We start from the raw sequence: 18,741 nt of genomic DNA on the forward strand, positions 1-18,741 counted from the left end.
CAAACCCACAGTTTTATCAGCCGTTCGGGTGGCTGGTCTCAGACCATGAAGAAGCCGGATGTGGAGGTCCTGGGCTGGCACGGTTACACAGGGTCTGCTGTTGTGAGGCCGGTTGGACGTACTTCCAAATTCTCTAAAATGACGTTGGAGGCAGCTTATGGTAGAGAAATTTACATTAAATTATCTGGCAACTGCTCCGGTGGACATTCCTGCAGTCTGCATGCCAATTGCACGCTCCCTCAAAACTTGAGACATCTGTGGCATTGTGTTGCATGACAAAATTGCACATTTTAGAGCTGCCTTTTATTGTCCCCAGCACAAGGTGCGCTTGTGTAATGATCATACTGTTTAATCAGCTTCTTGAAATGCCACACTTGTCAGGTGGATGGATTATCGTGGCAAAGGAGAAATGCTCACTAACAGGGATGTATACAAATTTGTGCACAAATTTCGAGAGAAATAAGCTTTTTGTGCAGCTGATGAAACATGGGACCAACACTTTACATGTTGCGTTTATATTTTTGTTCAGTATATTTGCTGCTATTGCTGAGTATCCACTCATCAATTTCCAATGTGAGATGTCTTATCTAATGTTTTTCTATTATATATATATTTTTATCTATGGAGAATAAAGCTGCATTGTTTCTATACTGTTCTAGTGTCTTTGCTTCGAAAAGTATGGAATGTGTGCATAGGCTTTTGTGCTTCAACAAAAGCACTGCACCCTCTCTTTCTAAAATGATCTGCCGAAATTGTTGCATCCCCTATTACTAGCCCATTCAACCTCTCTTTCGTATCGTCTGAGATTCCCAAAGATTGGAAAGCGGCTGCGGTCATCCCCCTCTTCAAAGGGGGTGACACTCTTGACCCAAACTGCTACAGACTTATATCTATCCTACCCTGTCTTTCTAAGGTCTTCGAAAGCCAAGTTAACAAACAGATTACCGACCATTTCGAATCCCACCGTACCTTCTCCGCTATGCAATCTGGTTTCAGAGCTGGTCATGGGTGCACCTCAGCCACGCTCAAGGTCCTAAATGACATCATAACCGCCATCGATAAGAGACATTACTGTGCAGCCGTATTCATCGAACTGGCCAAGGCTTTCGACTCTGTCAATCACCACATTCTTATCGGCAGACTCAACAGCCTTGGTTTCTCAAATGACTGCCTCGCCTGGTTCACCAACTACTTCTCAGACAGAGTTCAGTGTGTCAAATCGGAGGGCCTGTTGTACGGACCTCTGGCAGTCTCTATGGGGGTGCCACAGGGTTCAATTCTCGGGCCGACTCTCTTCCCTGTATAGATCAATGATGTCGCTCTTGCTGCTGGTGATTCTCTGATCCACCTCTACGCAGACTGCACCATTCTGTATACTTCTGGCCCCTCTTTGGACACTGTGTTAACTAACCTCCAGACGAGCTTCAATGCCATACAACTCTCCTTCCGTGGCCTCCAACTGCTCTTAAATGCAAGTAAAACTAAATGCATGCTATTCAATTGATCACTGCCCGCACCTGCCCGCCCGTCCAGCATCACTACTCTGGACGGCTCTGACTTAGAATATGTGGACAACTATAAATACCTAGGTGTCTGGTTAGACTGTAAACTCTCCTTCCAGACTCACATTAAGCATCTCCAATCCAAAATTAAATCTAGAATCGGCTTTCTATTTCGCAACAAAGCATCCTTCACTCATGCTGTGAGTGCGATGGCATTTATAAAATAGCCTCCAACACTCTACTCAACAAATTGGATGCAGTCTATCACAGTGCCATCCGTTTTGTCACCAAAGCCCCATACACTACCCACCACTGCGACCTATACGCTCTCGTTGGTTGGCCCTCGCTTCATACTCGTCGCCAAACCCACTGGCTACAGGTCATCTACAAGTCTCTGCTAGGTAAAGCCCCGCCTTATCTCAGCTCACTGGTCACCATAGCAGCACCCACTCGTAGCACGCGCTCCAGCAGGTATATCTCACTGGTCACCCCCAAAGCCAATTCCTCCTTTGGTCGCCTTTCCTTCCAGTTCTCTGCTTCCAATGACTGGAACGAACTGCAAAAATCACTGAAGCTGGAGACTCATATCTCCCTCACTAGCTTTAAGCACCAGCTGTCAGAGCAGCTCACAGATCACTGCACCTGTGCATAGCCCATCTGTAAACAGCCCATCTATCTACCTCATCCCCATACTGTATTTATTTATTTATCTTGCTCCTTTGCACCCCAGTATCTCTACTTGCACATTCATCTTTTGCACATCTACCATTCAAGTGTTTAATTGCTATATTGTAATTACTTCACTGCCATGGCCTATTTATTGCCTTAACTCCCTTATCTTACCTCATTTGCACTCACTGTATATAGACTTGTTTTTTCTTCTTTGTTTTGTTTATTCCATGTGTAACTCTGTGTTGTTGTATGTGTCGAATTGCTATGCTTTATCTTGGCCAGGTCGCAGTTGCAAATGAGAACTTGTTCTCAACTAGCCTACCTGGTTAAATAAAGTTTTTTTTTTTTTTTTTTAATCAACCGGATTTCATACTTTTTTTAAAAAATGCGTCAACGAGTCACACAATCACAGACGCTGATTGGTTCTAAGACGAATGACGTCTGTCAGACTATGGTTCTATGGTTGGTCTTCCGGTGAGGTGGAGGACGCTTTGAAAACGAATTTAGGACCAATCACTTATCCTGTAAGTAGCAAATGTAGTATTTTGGCACAAACGATTATCTAAAAATAAAAAATAAATATATATATCTCAGTTCTATGCATTCAGCAGGTTTTCACTGGTACCGTTCTAGCCAGGCATTGCCGGATAGCTGGCCTGCATGCTAACATTAGCTAGCATTGTTATTTACTTCTCGCATGATATTGGACTTTATACAGACGCTCACTTTTTTTGTACCTAGCCGTTTCAAGTTGTTCATATATAAAGGTAGAAAGAAACACCCCTCTTGATCAACTTAGTTGTAGCTTTTCAACATGTAATTTATGTTAAGTGTTGTAAATGATTGGCACGCGTTACTGTTCTGCTTTTGCCTATACCAGAGCCTTGTAGTGTTGTCACGATACCACATTTGTACTAACGAAACGATGGGGGGGAAATGTCAGTGGCCTATTGTCCTGTTCGCCCCGTCCCCCGGACGCTTGTTCCGGGTTTCAGATGTTCTGCTTATGTGCTACGCAGAAACCTGTCACTGAAAGTCGCACTTCTACTCAATAAAACATGGTGAATTTAACTTTACACTGAATAGTGTAATTATAGAATACTGCACAGAATGGCTGATTTGCTCATATTTGTATAGGCCTACCTGTGATTTGGCTGGAGGAATGGGAGGAAGGAAGGAATATAACTTTACATGCATAATGATCTGCGTGTCATTGTGGCAGTAAGGGAAAACACTGCATAAAACCTTTACTCTTCAGTTAACACACACACTCTCCTCTCTACCACAAACACACACTGCTCTCAACTTTTGAAACGTTAGGCATCAAACAAATTAAGCAGCACCAAAAATCTATTTTTTATTTAGCTTAGGTTTTCATTCGGCCTATATGAATCTTTACCTTTGAAGCACATTTCATGAGTAGCATGCCCTTTTTCTTTCTTCCTGTGCCAATCAGTGGCGAAGCCGTCTAAGGCACTGCATCTCAGTGCTAGAGGTGTCACTACAGACCCTGGTTCGATTCCAGGCTCTATCACAACCGGCCGTGTTAGGGCTTGGTCGGGGTGGGTCGTCATTGTAATAATAATTTGTTCATAAGACTTGCTTAGTTAAATAAAAAATCTCAGTTGCCTAGACCTACTGTGAAGTTAAAAGGTGGTTAGCTAGCTATGTAACATGACTGAACAACATTATCAAACCAATAATTAGCGGACCGTGACATGGTTTGTGAAATTATATAAAACGAGTGCAATTCCTGATGGAGAGAAAATGTATCTAATATGGGTCGTATATTTTTTTACGTTTAGGCTAGAGACAAGCGGTTTTCTCTGCTGCAAAGCTGCAAGCATGCCTGTGGTGAAGCTGTGCTCAATTTCCCCTCTCTGGCACTCAGAGGTTGCATGACAGTGTACTTATAACACTTGAAATGATACAATGTATCAACTTTGCTAGCTCTGCTCCACTGTAACACATGTACAAATATAACAACACAAGACTTATCAGGGTCTGCAGCCCCGCTCGCCATTAAGGCTAAATTATATTTATAAATGATGGATGTGCAGGAAGAGCGGACGGGGAGAAGCAGGTGGGTGAGGGTTGGTAGGGGAATGCGGCTAGCTGATTACAGCTGCCACCTGATATGCGCATGAAAGTGATGTGGATACTATTGGACCGTGCATACTAGTGGCTGTTGCTTCAATTCAACTGAATATATGAATAAAGCTGACTTTATAAACATGTTATAACAGGCGTCAGCAGCTCCTTAAGATCGGCAGGGCCGACAAATTTGGTGGTATGATATGAAACGGTACTCTAAAATGTTGGTATCATAAGTATCATGCTGTTTTGGTACCGTGATTAGCGGCATACTGTTCCACACTGAAATAGAGGACTCTGCACTATAGTGTGCTTGTGCTATCATAAGTCATTCCAGGGATGTTCATATCCTGTCATGACTTATGAGAGAGCACCACTGAAATCTGACATTGCAGCATCTAATGATCAGTCACGTTATAAATCCTATCCAGCGTCAACTTATCACATGGCAGAGATGAAGCAGCCATGTCAGTGAAGTATCAGTGCTGTTGAGGCTAAATCGAACCTTTGTCTCTGTACAGCCATGGCGACTGAGGGCCCAGAGAAGACTGGTGAGGAGGCTGCGGGGGCCGGGGCGGGCGCTGGTGGGGGGGGGACGAGGTTCGACCTGGAGAAAGAGACAGAGCTGCGGTTCGAGGTGGAGGCTGGGGAGAAGGTGCAGCTGGAGCTGCTCACGGGATTGGCCGAAGTCTTTGGTTCGGAGCTCAACCGCAACAAGAAGTACACGTTCCCACCGGGCTCCAAGATCGCTGTGTTCACCTGGCAGGGCTGCAGTGTTTCTCTCTCAGGGAAGACAGAGGTGAGAGGCTGTGGAGGAGTAACCGATGGATGGAGGGGGATATGTGCATGGCTGAAACGTCTGCCTTGGTATCTGCAACTGCTAGGAGTGACGGATGCAGAAATGTGTCGATCTCGCTCTCTTCTAGGTGGCATACGTATCAAAGGACACACCCATGCTGCTCTACCTGAACACCCACGCCGCACTGGAACAGATGAGACGACAGGCGGAGAGAGACAACGAAAGGGGCCCACGGGTCTGTGTTCGGCTGTGTGTCTGTTTGTGAGAAGTGGCCCTTGGTCAGTGTGTGTGTTTTCGCTTGTTGTGTAATCGTTGCTTCAACGTTGTCCCACAGGTGATGGTGGTGGGGCCTACAGACGTGGGGAAGTCGACGGTGTGCAGGCTGTTGCTGAGCTACGCTGTCAGACTGGGCAGGAGGCCTACACTGGTGGAGCTCGATGTGGGCCAGAGTGGGGTGAGACATGAATATGTTGTCTCTGTGGATGGAGGCGTGCATATCGTCTCTTTGCTACTGTTCCCCTCTACTATCACTGCTATTACGCTAATAAGGATAATTGCATGTAATATTGAAATGAATCATGCTTCTGTGATGGTGTTGACTGGCTGTGTCTGGTTAGTGCTGTTGATGACGTGACGCTTTCCTGTCTTGTGTGTGTGTCAGGTGTCAGTCCCGGGCACAATGTCAGCGCTGTGTATTGAGCGTCCCGCTGACGTGGAAGAGGGGTACTCAGTACAGGCTCCGTTGGTCTACCACTTTGGCTCCACCACTCCAGGAACCAACATCAAACTCTACAACAAGGTGAAAGATGACTCAGATAACCCTCTATGATTATGGTATTAGGTTATATGAACCCATAACTTTGTAATGGACTTTTTCCCCCTGGTGTATGTAATCTTTCTCACTCTTTCTTCCCCATCCATTCCTCTCTTTCTCTCTCCCTCCCTCCTAGTTGACATCATGTCTGGCTGAGGTGTTTTCCCAGCGCTGTGAGGTGAACAGGAAAGCCAGTGTGGGCGGCTGCATCATCAACACCTGTGGGTGGGTGAAGGGTTCTGGCTACCAGGCCCTGGTCCACTGCGCCTCAGCCTTCGAGGTCGATGTGGTTCTGGTGCTGGACCAGGAGAGGCTCTACAACGAGCTGAAGCGGGACCTGCCGCATTTCGTCCGAGTCGTGCTGTTACCCAAATCCGGAGGGGTCGTGGAGCGCTCCAAAGACTGCCGGCGTGAGGCTCGGGACGACAAGATCCGGGAGTACTTCTATGGTTTCCGCGGTGTCTCGTTCTACCCTCACGCCTTCGACGTGCGCTTTTCTGACGTGCGCATCTACAAGATCGGAGCGCCGTCCATCCCGGATTCGTGCCTTCCTCTGGGGATGTCGCAGGACGATACCCAGCTGAAGCTAGTCCCTGTGACCCCAGGTCGCGACCTCACGCACCACGTACTGAGTGTAAGCTGTGCCGATGAGGGGGAGGAGGTGGCTGGTGGGGTGCGCAGGGGCTTGCTGGAGAGCCCGGTGTGTGGGTTCATTGTGGTGACTAACGTGGACACACAGGGACAGGTGATGACCGTGCTCTCGCCCGCCCCAAGACCCCTCCCCAGACACACACTGCTCATCATGGACATTCGCTTTATCGACCTCAAATAGAGGAGGAGAGCGGGGAAAACGCAAGAGGAAGAGCGAGAGATGCAGTATTTCTGAAATCTGATGGCTCTGTCAAGGAGTTTTTTTTCAGTAGCACAGTGTTTGGGGCAGCAGAGCAGTAGCCTGGTTGCTCTGTTTAGCTGACATTACACTCCTTGTACCAAAAATCTATCTTTGGCATATGACAAGGGTTGGAATGATAGCTAAACAGAGTGGTACCCAGACTAGGAGAGCGGTATCTGTTCTGTCAATATTTGGTTTCACACTCAACTGATAAGGGAGAGATGAAATACAGCACAAGTGTAGGGTGGAGAGTGTTGAATAGAGGAGGGAGGGGTTTAGTGTTGGGTGGAGAGGAATCGAGCTGAGGGAGGAGGGAAAACGGCTGTAAATATTTTTTCACTTCAACTTATCAATTGCAATGTACAGAAACTGGTCTTGGTTTTATATCAGTTCTATCAAGTTGTTTTCCCACACAAGACTGTTTGGTATGATTGTTTTTATTGTGAAAATACATTTTTAAATAAAAGCAATGTTTTAGATATGACTCTTTGTTCAGAAGCTGTAAACTGCTTTAGATAACAGACCACTATCCTGAGCGACCTCTGGCATGTTGAAAGCTTTCAAATGTTGTCCCTCATACACATACCGACTCACCCGCGAAGGCCAAGAGATTTGTGGGAATGACGCTAATCTCAATCACTGATTGGACAAACGTCCCACCTAAAGGAGCGAGGGCAGTTCCGGCGTGCCAACATTGAGGGGGTTCGATTAATCTCGCCCGGGCGCAGGTGATGGCGTGTTTTGCACCGGCTGAAAGTTGATTGCATTCGATTTGGAACCGAGCTGGCGCCAGGTGCCTCGCTCTGTCCAACGGGGGTCGGCTCAAACAAAAGTGACGTTTAGTAATTATTAGGATTCTGTTTCACATGCAAAAGTGATTGTTAAATCTGTCTTCCAAATGAAAACTATTTACTTTATGGAAAATAATGTTTCTGGACGATGCACCATGCTCAATTACTGTTCGATTTGAGAAGGGCGCTCCTCCGGATGCCGTGATGGGCTTTTGCCCGGTTCAACACGGGCCAGCGTAAAATAACTCCCCCATTTGCCTAGCTAGTAGCTAACTAGCCTCGGGACTCGAAACTCACCCAAATATTAAGAACTTTAAAACATCAGCCCTGGATGTCAGGTATGCCCCGTTTTTGGTGAACTGCTTTCCCCAATATTCAAGTAACTGATAGTTTATAGTTCTACTGTCTCAAGCGGTGATCAAACACAGGTCGTCGCGACAAACTTGCCCTGGTTTGGCTAGCTAGTTAGCTAACATTTATTCCTTGATCAGGACTCTGTTCCATTATTACATTACACATAACGAGTCATTGGAAGAAGGCGTCTTCTGTGCGGGGGAGTATTTTTAACGACACTCGGTCTGAACATGAAAACGATTCGCTTGCGGTACGATTTTGGAAGCATAATGACCTAATCTTTAACATCAAAGATACATATTTTCCAAACAAAAGGTTAAATTGTTACACAACTTCATAGCGTTTGGGTTCCCACACGGCCATGTTTCCATGTTAGTGTTTGTTTACGCAGACAGCTAACGTTATCTGGGAATCCGAACACCTGTGTAAACGGAAGACAAACGCCACAAACATGTCACTGAAAAATACTGTCCGCTGCAACTGTTAACCCGGTACAGTAAGTGTATTTTGCATTTGTGAAGTTGTTTTAATGTGATATGAAAGTAGAGGGATTTGTGTTTCTAGAACCATACCCCAATTGAGAATCGATTCACGTTTAGATGGAGTATTTGGCTGTTTTGGCTTCACGAGCCAATTCGCCCTAACAACATATTAGGTCCTTGGACTAAGGAGTAACGTTAGGCTAGGTCACTTAAAAAAAACTGGGGGTTACAGTTTCACGTAACTTTCGAGTCCCAACAGCTCTCAGAATGCGTAGTAATTATCCTCTTGTCTTTTAATTTTGTCACATGTACACTAACCCATCGCAGCAGGCGTAAAATAAACGTACATGTTCATTGGGACACAATTACAATGCCTATGCTCGCTAACTAGCTACATACCTAGCATCTCCTGCAGAACATGGTTAGCTGACTAGCTCTGTTTAGCATCGACGATGGAGCATGCAATCGGATACTTTATAGTTTGAGTTAGCAGACTTGATAGAAGTGAAGTGCTGGCTGTCAGACTCGTCACTAACAGACATAATGTTTGGAAGCTAACGTGACAGTGGCAAAGGCAGGGTAACGTTACTCTGCTGAACAGGGATATTTCAGGATTATAACAGCCATTTAAATCAGGGGGATTTAATGTGTGCGCTGCATGGAGATGATTAGTCGTCTGCTAACAGTAGGTCACACAACGTCCAACATTCAGCAGCCTGTTATCACAGACACGGTCCGTGTAGAGAAGGCTAGGGTTGTTTTGGTGCTAATAAGATATGTAGTGTTTGCTTTAAATATATTATCTACAGAATATTTGAATGTCAGGTGTTGTTGATTGTACCGGTATGTTCTTTTGTGCGCCTCTGTCATAGATGGGGGTGTGTTGAGTAGCTAGCTAGGTTGTTGAAGGTTGAAGTAGAGGTGTGTTCTAATGCTCAGGTTCCACCATTGCCTTAGAACTGTTTTCAGTGTTCTAACGGTGTGGATGAGGGTGCTGTTGTATATTTGTGAATACGTGTGAGAGAGCGCTAGAAACGCTTTTAGATACCCGTTTTGACCTCGTTAGTCAGTACTGGGAAATTAAGATGGAGTACAGTTGACAAATTTGTCAGGTTTCAACACACGACCTGCCACTCCCTAAACGTACACACACTTCTGTGGCGTGCAACAACTAGCTATGTAAAGTACATGTTATTGTCACACCTTGCAACAATATGTTGTTCATGGCTGCATTCGTGTTAGTGATTTTGTGTGTGCAATTACTAATGGTTGAAGCTTGTGGTGTTGGTTAATGCTATTGATGTAATCTAGTAGTTGTGTAACATGCCCTATGTTTCAGGAGGTGCTGTCATAGACAACAACCGTGTGATCGAACACTGGACTGAGAAGACCTGCAGTTGTCTGAGTGGCTTCCTCTTTCTGCGTGGCATCATGGGAAAGGAGGCGTGTCTACGGTGGTTTCAGAGATGGGAGGGGTTTTACCTGCACTGTTACAAAGACTAAAACAAACAGCTAGAAAAACAGATAATTTATCAAGTTGATCCAACAAGACTGATCTCACCTGTGGATATGAACGCTCTCTTAGACGGACAGAGCACTGAATAGTGTATACAACATTTGAGAGCTTTTGTATTCAGGCATTTTTTACTGGGTGCTTGGATTTTTACTGGGCAGGTTTACATTTTTTGTTGTTGTTTTGTCCCAGCTGCTGCTGCCTCCCCAGAATATAGACCCTGGAACTCCCTCCTTTGCAAGCATTCTGTCACACTTTTCTCTGTCTCACACAATCACATTGTCTCACAAACACACTCAGTGCCTAGATACACCTTGTACAAGACCAGAGTTCAGTGGATGGTCACTGCTCTGCTAGACACCCCTGTTCTGTTGTTTTACAGGCAGTCCTGCTACTACTGCCTAATTTCCTCCCCCCCCCCCCCCCCCCCCAATATTTCCCTTACAAGAGAGTTTGTAAATAGTAGTGATAGATGTAGTTTTTGATCCCTGGTGGAGGGTTATGGTTGGTTTGTGGTCTCACCAGGTCAGGAAGTATTTGTAAAAGCAGTTAATTGTGTGTGCCCTTGTGGGTCTTTGTTGCAGTAGGCAGGAAAGATTTGGTTGATTTATGTATATTGTTGCACCAAATAAGGTTACATGAAAGCCATACAGAAATATTTATAAAAGTTGCAATTCTTTTTGTATAATGTATAGTTTTGTTTTCAAAAGATATAAAATGTATAGCTAGCTGTAGATATACCTGCAAAAATCTACACATATGCAAACAAAGGTGTAGACTTTACTATAAAATAAGTATTTTAGTTTAAGATGTTTTAGTGGCTGAAGTGCAAATATCTGGCTACCTTAAGATGTTTCTTCCAAATGGCCTCTTTCTGTAATAATACTATTTCTGCTACCTAAGACCCTTCCCATCTACCATCATGCCCCCTTATCCCATACGGACACTGAGGTCTTCCCTCTGACCTTTCCAACATCCTTCTCTTTAGATATACCTCTTCTACCTCGCTCCCTCCTCCTCTCTCCCTCCCTCTGATGCCGGGGTTCAGTAGTGGGGGACTAGGTGAGGAGGTGGGTGGCCCCGCCTTCTCTCCTCCCTGCCCGTTCCGACCCAGTCGCTACGTTCCCGTCTCCGCGGCAACCACTTTCCTGGTCGGCTCCACCACGCTCTTCTTCTGCTTCACGTGAGTGACACACACACACACACACACACACACACACACACTGAATCCCATATAAAATATCTCTCACCTCATCCCTCTCCCTCCAGGTCTCCGTGGTTGTCAGAGCATGTCTCCTCTGTCATTCCCATCTATAACGCTGTGGTCTTCCTCTTCACCCTCGCCAACTTCTGCATGGCCACCTTTATGGACCCAGGGGTCTTTCCCAGAGGTAAGCAGAGTGTGTGTTAGAGATGCCTGTCTTAAGGTGTAAAGAAAGTGTTTCAGTGTGTGTGTGTGTTCACAGCGGAAGAGGATGAGGATAAAGAGGATGATTTCCGCGCTCCGCTCTATAAAACGGTGGAGGTTAAGGGCATTCAGGTCCGGATGAAGTGGTGTTCCAGCTGCCGTTTCTACAGACCGCCCCGCTGCTCACACTGCTCTGTGTGTGACAACTGTGTGGAGGTAAACACACACCCACACTACTCCAGACTGCCACCGTGCTAACATTACACGCGGTATGACAGGTGACAACTGTGTTGTAACAAGTTGTCAGAGGCAGCAGTAGAAATATCAGCAAAACATCAGTTATTTGATTGGTATTTTTTGTTGTTTTATTTCTTGACCCTTTTGTGACCGTTGGATGTGTGTGTGTGTGTGTGTGTGTGTGTGTGACCTGGCAGGACTTTGACCACCACTGCCCTTGGGTGAACAACTGTATCGGGCGCAGGAACTACCGTCACTTCTTCCTGTTCCTGTTGTCCCTGACGATCCACATCATGGGTGTGTTTGGCTTCGGCCTGCTGTACATCCTCCAGCACCAGCACCAGCTGGACAGTGTTCACTCCTCTGTCACGTATCCTTATAGGCCGTGTCTAGACTTGACAGTTCATGCAGCTTTAGTATTCTGATCATGGAGTTCTGATCATGGAGTCCTGAACTAGTCATGCACCTACATTTAAGTGTGTCCGGATTCCCTTTTCCCGCGCTATATTCAAATGCCACTATGCATTCTACAAACGGTGGAATAGGCTAAATATGATAACGCAACAGCAACCGATGGCTGTAGCTAACTAGCCGGCTAACCTCTGTAGCTAGCAAGCAATGCTAAAGGGATTGAAAATAGATCAGCGTAAGTCTAGCCCAAATTTTTTTTTAATTAGCTAGCTGGCTAGCATTTAGGGGTCCAGCAAACACCTTCCTCACATGCTAGGAACGTACTTCCTCCAACGTTATAATGAAGCGGTGCCTCTCGGTCCCAAAACAACATTTTTCTGGAGACTTGTGGGAGGAGCGCTGATGACGTCGCCCACTCTATATGCTTTCGGTAGCCTGATTGTGTCCAGACTGAGGAGAAATCCACACACAACGCCTCCCTGATCAGCTCCTGAAGTGGTCAGACAGATCTGAACACAATCAGACCACAAAGCCACTTTTGTGCGTCTAAACCCGTCTTTTCAATGCGATCTTCCTATTCTGATCGCAGAAGTCGCAATCTAAGTGTCAAGTGTAGACACGACCATAGACACACACACAGTCTCGTTGTTGCGCTGATTTAGGTTGTGTCCTTGACTGTGTGTTCCCAGTATGGCTACGATGTGTACCGCTGGCCTGTTCTTCATCCCGGTAGCTGGTCTTACTGGTTTCCACATGGTACTGGTAGCTCGGGGTAGGACCACTAACGAGCAGGTACGTCTGTCTATCTGGGTGTGCTCCTCTGAGAGGGCCGACATGATCCAGATTATCTAAAAATAGATTCTCTGTCTCGCTCTCTCTCTCTGTCTCGCTCTCTCTCTCTCTGTCTCGCTCTCTCTCTCTCTGTCTCGCTCTCTCTCTCTGTCTCGCGCTCTCTCTCTCTGTCTCGCGCTCTCTCTCTCTGTCTCGCGCTCTCTCTCTCTGTCTCGCGCTCTCTCTCTCTGTCTCGCGCTCTCTCTCTCTGTCTCGCGCTCTCTCTCTCTGTCTCGCGCTCTCTCTCTCTGTCTCGCGCTCTCTCTCTCTGTCTCGCGCTCTCTCTCTCTGTCTCGCGCTCTCTCTCTCTGTCTCGCGCTCTCTCTCTCTGTCTCGCGCTCTCTCTCTGTCTCGCGCTCTCTCTCTCTGTCTCGCTCTCTCTGTCTCGCTCTCTCGCGCTCTCTCTGTCTCGCTCTCTCTCTCTGTCTCGCTCTCTCTCTCTCTCTCTGTCTCGCTCTCTCTCTCTGTCTCGCTCTCTCTCTCTGTCTCGCTCTCTCTCTCTGTCTCGCTCTCTCTCTCTGTCTCGCTCTCTCTCTCTGTCTCTCTCGCTCTCAGGTCACAGGGAAGTTTAGGGGCGGAGTTAACCCTTTCACCAATGGCTGTCTGAGGAACGTCTCGCACGTGCTCTGTAGCTCTCAGGCTCCCAGGTTAGCGACGGTCTCTCCTTCATTCCTCCTGTTTTCCTCTGCTGTTGCAGCTTCTGGTTGAACAAGCCCCTAAGGGGACAACTCAGTGTAGCTTAAGAGTTATGGTTGTTAACTAAGTAAAATATCTAACAATATATATGTGTGTGTAATGGAGTATGAAGTTTGTATTTCAGTGGAAGGTTTCTGGGTCATTCATGTGTTTTCCCATCTGTCAGGTACGTGGGGCGGTGGCGGGGCAAGCAGACAGTGGAGGTGCAGCCTCCCTTTCTCCGCCCTCCTCTCGCCGAGGCGCAGCTAGAGGCCAAAGTCCTGGACAACGGCATCCAGAACGACCACCACAGCACACGGGTATACACACACACACACACACACACAGATCTAACATACAGATCTAACATACAGCTCTCATTTGTGTCATATGAACAGTCTTGTCCCTTTCCTGTCCCTGTCAGTCTAAGAGCAGTTTAGAGCAGATGGAGAGCCAGTCAGCAGATGCAGAGCCTCCACCTCCTCCCAAACCGGAGGTCCGCTACCCTGGCCTGCCCCGCGCAGACACCGAGGGTGAGCAGTGAACGCACGCGCACACACACTCGCTCAAGTATCCCACACGGACGTGCTGTCTAGTTTGTAACACTGGTTTTTATATATATATATATATATATATATATATATATATATATATATTTTTTTTTTTTTTTCCCCTCCCCCCCCCCTCAGAAAGCAGCCTGCTGTCTGAAGGTCCGTCCACCCCCTCTATGTACATGTACCGGCCGGCCTATAGCAGCCCACAGAGGAACCACACAGCTCTGACACACCCAAACAAGGTACGCGTACACACACGTTAAACAAAAGGTCAAATCAGTTGATAGATCAGCTGTAGAAGGATTAAGCCTAGGGCATCCAGGTGGGACGAGCAGAGGTTTCTGACAGACCCCTCTCTCAGGTACTGTCCCTTCTTTCCTTTGTGCTTAACTCCATCCCCCTCTCTTTGACTTTGAATTGATCGCTCTGGTCATCGGTTGATGAGTAAGTCTGTTAGTGTCATCTCTCTGTGTGTGTCCGTGAATGTCTGTGAAAATGGTTTGTGCTCGTGACTCCATCTACTTCAATGCATATGTCTTCTTAGGTGTTTGTTCTTGTGGTGTTGAGGTTAGTGGTCTTGATCATGTGATTCCCCAGTAGTCCTCCGTCTTGCTGGCTCTCTGGAGAAACTGTGTTCTGTAGAAACGTCTGTTGTCTTCTGTTGAGGAATGTCTCCTCAAAGTAATCCCTTTTGTAACATAGGTTTCCACCCTCCCTCCCTCTCTTCATTCTACCTTCACTACCTCTTACTGCTCTCCTTGCCTCTGTCTCTGTCTCTGTGTCTCTTTCTCGCACTCCAGATGATTCGTGGGGACAGTCTGGACTCTCCCTCCATTCTCCAGTCGAGTCGCCAGCCCAGCTATCGGTCTGAGCCCAGCAGCCTGGATGGGGGGTCGGTAATTGGTTTTGCGGCACGTGGAGGGGAGAGGGGCGAGGGCCCCGGGGGGTCCAGTGGGACGGGTGGGGTGGTTGCGGGGGGTATCTCCGGGTACTCCCTAGGGGGGCGGTCGTACACTTCCTACCCCTCCTCTCTGGTCCTGTCCACCGGTGGTTCTCACTCCTCCAGCATGCGCTCTGCCCACACACACCATAATACTCTGGGAACGCTCCAATCAGAGGGCACCACCGACACCAGCTACAAGAGCCTGGCCAATCAGACACCTCAGAACGGCAGCCTGTCCTACGACAGCCTGCTGACGCCGTCCGAGAGCCCTGAGTTTGAGTCGGCCGCTCACGAGTTGTCCCCACAGAAGCCCCACGCCCCTGCAACGTTTCCCCCGGCGATTACCTCCTCGCCGCCCCCCGGGGTCAGGGACGTGCCCTTGCAGGGGTACACCTCACCCTTCCTCTCAGCACAGATGGCCCAGCAGAGAGAGGGCCAGCTGCTCCAGGGCTCTGCCTCTTTCTCCTCCCCCAACAGGGCATACCTCCGCGCCGTCAGCCCTCCCCCGCCGAATCCCCCACACGCTGCCCACCCTGAGACACAGCACCACCTCCTCCACCAGGACTCAAGACACCCACACCTCCGTGCCACCTCCTCCATTCGCCCCCTTCCTCCCGTCTCTGAACAGCCCTCCCCCTCCTCCCCGCATGCCTGTTCCCCGGACCCCCCTGTGTCTCCCCCGCCCAGAGGCCGCTCCCTAGGGAAGTCCCCCTCCTACACCGGGGAGGCAGGGCTCCAGCTCAAGGCTCGGCCAATGGGAGGCGGCAGTTTGTCGGGAGGGGGCGGAATCGGCGTGACCCAGGCTCAACAGTGAGTAGAGATCTGAGCCATGAGCCTGCTACTCTTCATCCTCTTCCTCCCTGATTGATCTATATGAGCCCTCTTCCTCCCTGATCTGTGTGAGTCTTCCTTTTCCTCCTCTTGATGTCAGTGTGTTTCTGCTGGATTGTGTGTGTGTGTGTGTGTGTGTGTGTGTGTGTGTGTGTGTGTGTGTGTGTGTGTGTGTGTTTGTCTACGAGGAGTCTCTTTTTAAAGTTGATCAAAACCATGCTCGGGTATAACTGTGTAGTAGGATAGATGTTTGTATCTGTAGGCTGTCTACTTGATATAGAGGCATGCAAGTATGTGTTTATGTGTGTGAAATAGGAGTGGTTGTGTTTGTTAGCATGAGCAGTTTAGCATGCTACTGTTTTCTCACTGTCTATTTCTGGGCCCTTTTTCCTCCTTTTCAATGATTTTTCTACTCTTGTAACCTTATCATATATCCTGTTCTATTAGTCTATTTTTGAATCGGATCTACTCACCTCTTCTTCTCACTCCTCCCTCTGTCACCCCTATCTACATCCTTAACCCCCCCCTTTTCCTAACGGCTATCCAATCAGATCCACCTGTCGCCCAGGCTTGGCCAATCACAGCACATCCAAACCAGTGGGGGGGGTGAAGAAGGTGACTGGCGTTGGAGGGACCACCTATAAGATATCGGTTTGAGTGACGGACATCCGCCCCAGCCGAAGATAGAATGTTCCACTGGACAGATTCCAATGTTCTTACTCTGAGGAGACTTGGAGATGGTTATTCACTCACATGCACGCACACAATGAAAGGACTATCCTCTGCTCTTGGTCAATATGGTGTGGATAGTGGAACAGAAGTGTTTGGCTCACTGGTACTTCAATGACCTTAGTATCTTTATAATGCCACTGGCCATCTTTTTACTGCCGATCTTTCATATTGGATCGAATGGCGACTGAAGTGAAACTCTGAATGTTGACCAGTAATGGAATGGGACAACCTCTCCGCAGTCTGTTATGACAGCTGGGTACTAAACTCTTTAACGCATATATACAAAGATTATTTATTTCGGTACGTTAGTACATGGAGAATTTATACGATAAAATATAATCCTGGAAAGGAGGGCATTTGAACCAATCAGTATGGAGCCTGAGAGGGCGCATATGGACTGGTGACCAATTGTGGTGCTCAGTGGTTCAAGACTTCCTGTCCCATTCAAATGGATGGACCAATCACAATGGATCACCACTCCACAGTTGTCACTAATGTAATTAGGCTGCAGAGAATATTCAGACTGCAGAGATGATGCCTCAACCCCTGCAAACACAGTTTCATTTGAGTTTTATAAAGCTTTTTTTTTTTTATATTGTTTTTTTATATAAATGCCTAAAGAATCTTTAAGAATTATTGGGTCAATTGTTCAGATGTTGGAGATAGCGTTTTGGGGTTTGTGAATGACTATGAATGTGAGTTAGACTAATCGCTTGTTTTGATTGATGGCTGTATCAGCCAGTCATAGAGCTCGCTGCAATTCTCATTCAAAAAGATTGGTGATCCTATATGACGGCCAGCGGAAGAGGCCTGTCACTGAGGATGTTGAAAGCCACAAAGAAAATGTTTATTCCGAATCATAAATACAGTACAAGCCTCTTTGTGGAATGTACACTAGAAATGTTTATTATTGATACATTATGCAAATTCTCTCTTCGTAGCTTTTAAATGATTTGCCTGTCATTTTGGTGTTCAAAATGTTTTGTTTGTCAATCAGTGCTAGAAAAACTTTAAGGATGGTCAGCCAAACATGTTAAGAGTGTGAGGGGGCATATTTATTTTACCGGACAGGAAAACCCTTTGAGTTCTGAACACAATTCCAAACCAATCTCTATATCCAGGAGTTGGAAGAAGTTGCCCCTACACATTGAGGCCTTTTGCCCCTAATTGTTAGGGCACTAAGGGAGGGTAAGCTGGTTCTAAATCTACTCCCAGAAGGGTAACTTCTACCCAGAGACCACATCCCTATCATAGTGCCTTGTCCTTAGATTCTAATATAATTGGAAGATTCCAACAAATCAAATTCTGGGGGGTGATATAAATATAGGTATTCTGTAGTAACTTTTCTTTGTTCATATATGTATGACGTGTCTAGGAGGCGACAGATGTCGGAGTTGGTTTGAAATTGAGGACTGTTTTGATCTTTTTTTTTGCCTTGAGACCATTCGTAGTAAAACAAAGCGTTGAAAAAATATATTTTTAAGTATTTCTTACAACTATTGTATTTAATATTTGTATTGGTTTTGTTGACATTCTGGCCTCTTGATTTCCTTATCTGCTTTCTGTTGTTTTTTTAATCTCTTTATGGTACAGTTAACATTTTGCCCATGTATAGGTTTAGGAAGGCACAGTCAGAAACAGAAAGATGTGTTTGTGTGTCAGGAGTGTGTGGTTGGGAGAAGGAGGTGGTATGTTTAATCCAAGCCCACTACAGAGTTGGAATGTCAAAGCTAGCTGAATGTAGCACGTTTTATGTTCAGGGAATTCTGAAGCACACAAACGATCAACCAATCACACAGCAGTGTGGCCACAGTCAGTGTTTGTATGCACCCCCACCCCCCCCCTCGCCATGTGTACAGTAGGTGTGCATGTGATTCTGTGTGTGTTGAATGCACTCCCGGTGTGTATGTGTGAGAATATCCTTGTCAAATGCACACCTGGTTGATATGAGTACAAGCAGTCAAACATACAGGGCTAGAGAGAGTCTTACTCCTGGTGGGGAAGGGGGCTTTGAACAACAGAATATACGTGATTAAATAAGAATGCTGCTATTGTTGTGGGCTATGCTGAATGGAGTGTCACAAATATTTCTGATGAATATGTAGAAGACATTTCCAAAATGGCCTTAAGAGTTTAAGGTGTTTTCTCAGAATAAAAGGTCAACCTGATGGAAAAACGTGTCTGTCTTCAATCAAAGATCAGCCAA

General features: G+C 46.7%; 2 protein-coding genes across 4 annotated transcripts; both read left to right on the top strand.

Annotated features, from left to right (window-relative positions):
* Positions 1 to 2,612: 2,612 nt before the first annotated feature.
* LOC120062008 (polyribonucleotide 5'-hydroxyl-kinase Clp1) lies at positions 2,613 to 7,257 on the top strand. The gene is made up of 6 exons (XM_039011807.1): positions 2,613 to 2,698; positions 4,790 to 5,067; positions 5,195 to 5,302; positions 5,402 to 5,521; positions 5,729 to 5,866; positions 6,018 to 7,257. The coding sequence occupies exons 2-6, from the start codon at positions 4,792 to 4,794 to the stop codon at positions 6,711 to 6,713; spliced, it is 1,338 nt and encodes a 445-aa protein (XP_038867735.1). The 5' UTR covers positions 2,613 to 2,698; positions 4,790 to 4,791; the 3' UTR covers positions 6,714 to 7,257.
* A 542-nt stretch (positions 7,258 to 7,799) lies between these two features.
* On the top strand, positions 7,800 to 18,703 carry LOC120062289 (palmitoyltransferase ZDHHC5-B-like). Of its 3 annotated transcripts, none has more exons than XM_039012138.1 (12): positions 7,800 to 7,902; positions 9,740 to 11,096; positions 11,183 to 11,304; positions 11,380 to 11,537; positions 11,756 to 11,928; positions 12,659 to 12,761; positions 13,356 to 13,447; positions 13,663 to 13,795; positions 13,900 to 14,008; positions 14,165 to 14,271; positions 14,830 to 15,782; positions 16,355 to 18,703. In XM_039012138.1, exons 2-12 carry the CDS (start codon positions 10,948 to 10,950, stop codon positions 16,458 to 16,460), a joined length of 2,205 nt encoding a protein of 734 aa, XP_038868066.1. In that variant the 5' UTR covers positions 7,800 to 7,902; positions 9,740 to 10,947; the 3' UTR covers positions 16,461 to 18,703. The 3 variants fall into 3 exon arrangements, with proteins under 3 accessions (XP_038868066.1, XP_038868068.1, XP_038868067.1); XM_039012140.1 differs by lacking the exon at positions 7,800 to 7,902 and adding an exon at positions 8,093 to 8,414; XM_039012139.1 differs by lacking the exon at positions 7,800 to 7,902 and adding an exon at positions 8,093 to 8,409.
* Positions 18,704 to 18,741: the final 38 nt, after the last annotated feature.

This window comes from Salvelinus namaycush, chromosome 17 (genome assembly GCF_016432855.1).
Source record: "Salvelinus namaycush isolate Seneca chromosome 17, SaNama_1.0, whole genome shotgun sequence".
Taxonomy (NCBI): Eukaryota; Metazoa; Chordata; class Actinopteri; order Salmoniformes; family Salmonidae; genus Salvelinus; species Salvelinus namaycush.

Bases quoted from the DNA above. Each gene is read 5' to 3' on its own strand.
- LOC120062008 (XM_039011807.1), top strand. From the start codon at position 4,792: ATGGCGACTGAGGGCCCAGAGAAGACTGGTGAGGAGGCTGCGGGGGCC. The intron at 5,303-5,401 runs GTCTGTGTTCGG...GTTGTCCCACAG, and splicing joins ACAACGAAAGGGGCCCACGG to GTGATGGTGGTGGGGCCTAC. The intron at 5,522-5,728 runs GTGAGACATGAA...TGTGTGTGTCAG, and splicing joins TCGATGTGGGCCAGAGTGGG to GTGTCAGTCCCGGGCACAAT.
- LOC120062289 (XM_039012138.1), top strand. From the start codon at position 10,948: ATGCCGGGGTTCAGTAGTGGGGGACTAGGTGAGGAGGTGGGTGGCCCC. The intron at 12,762-13,355 runs GTACGTCTGTCT...TCTCGCTCTCAG, and splicing joins GTAGGACCACTAACGAGCAG to GTCACAGGGAAGTTTAGGGG. The intron at 15,783-16,354 runs GTGAGTAGAGAT...CTATCCAATCAG, and splicing joins GGCGTGACCCAGGCTCAACA to ATCCACCTGTCGCCCAGGCT.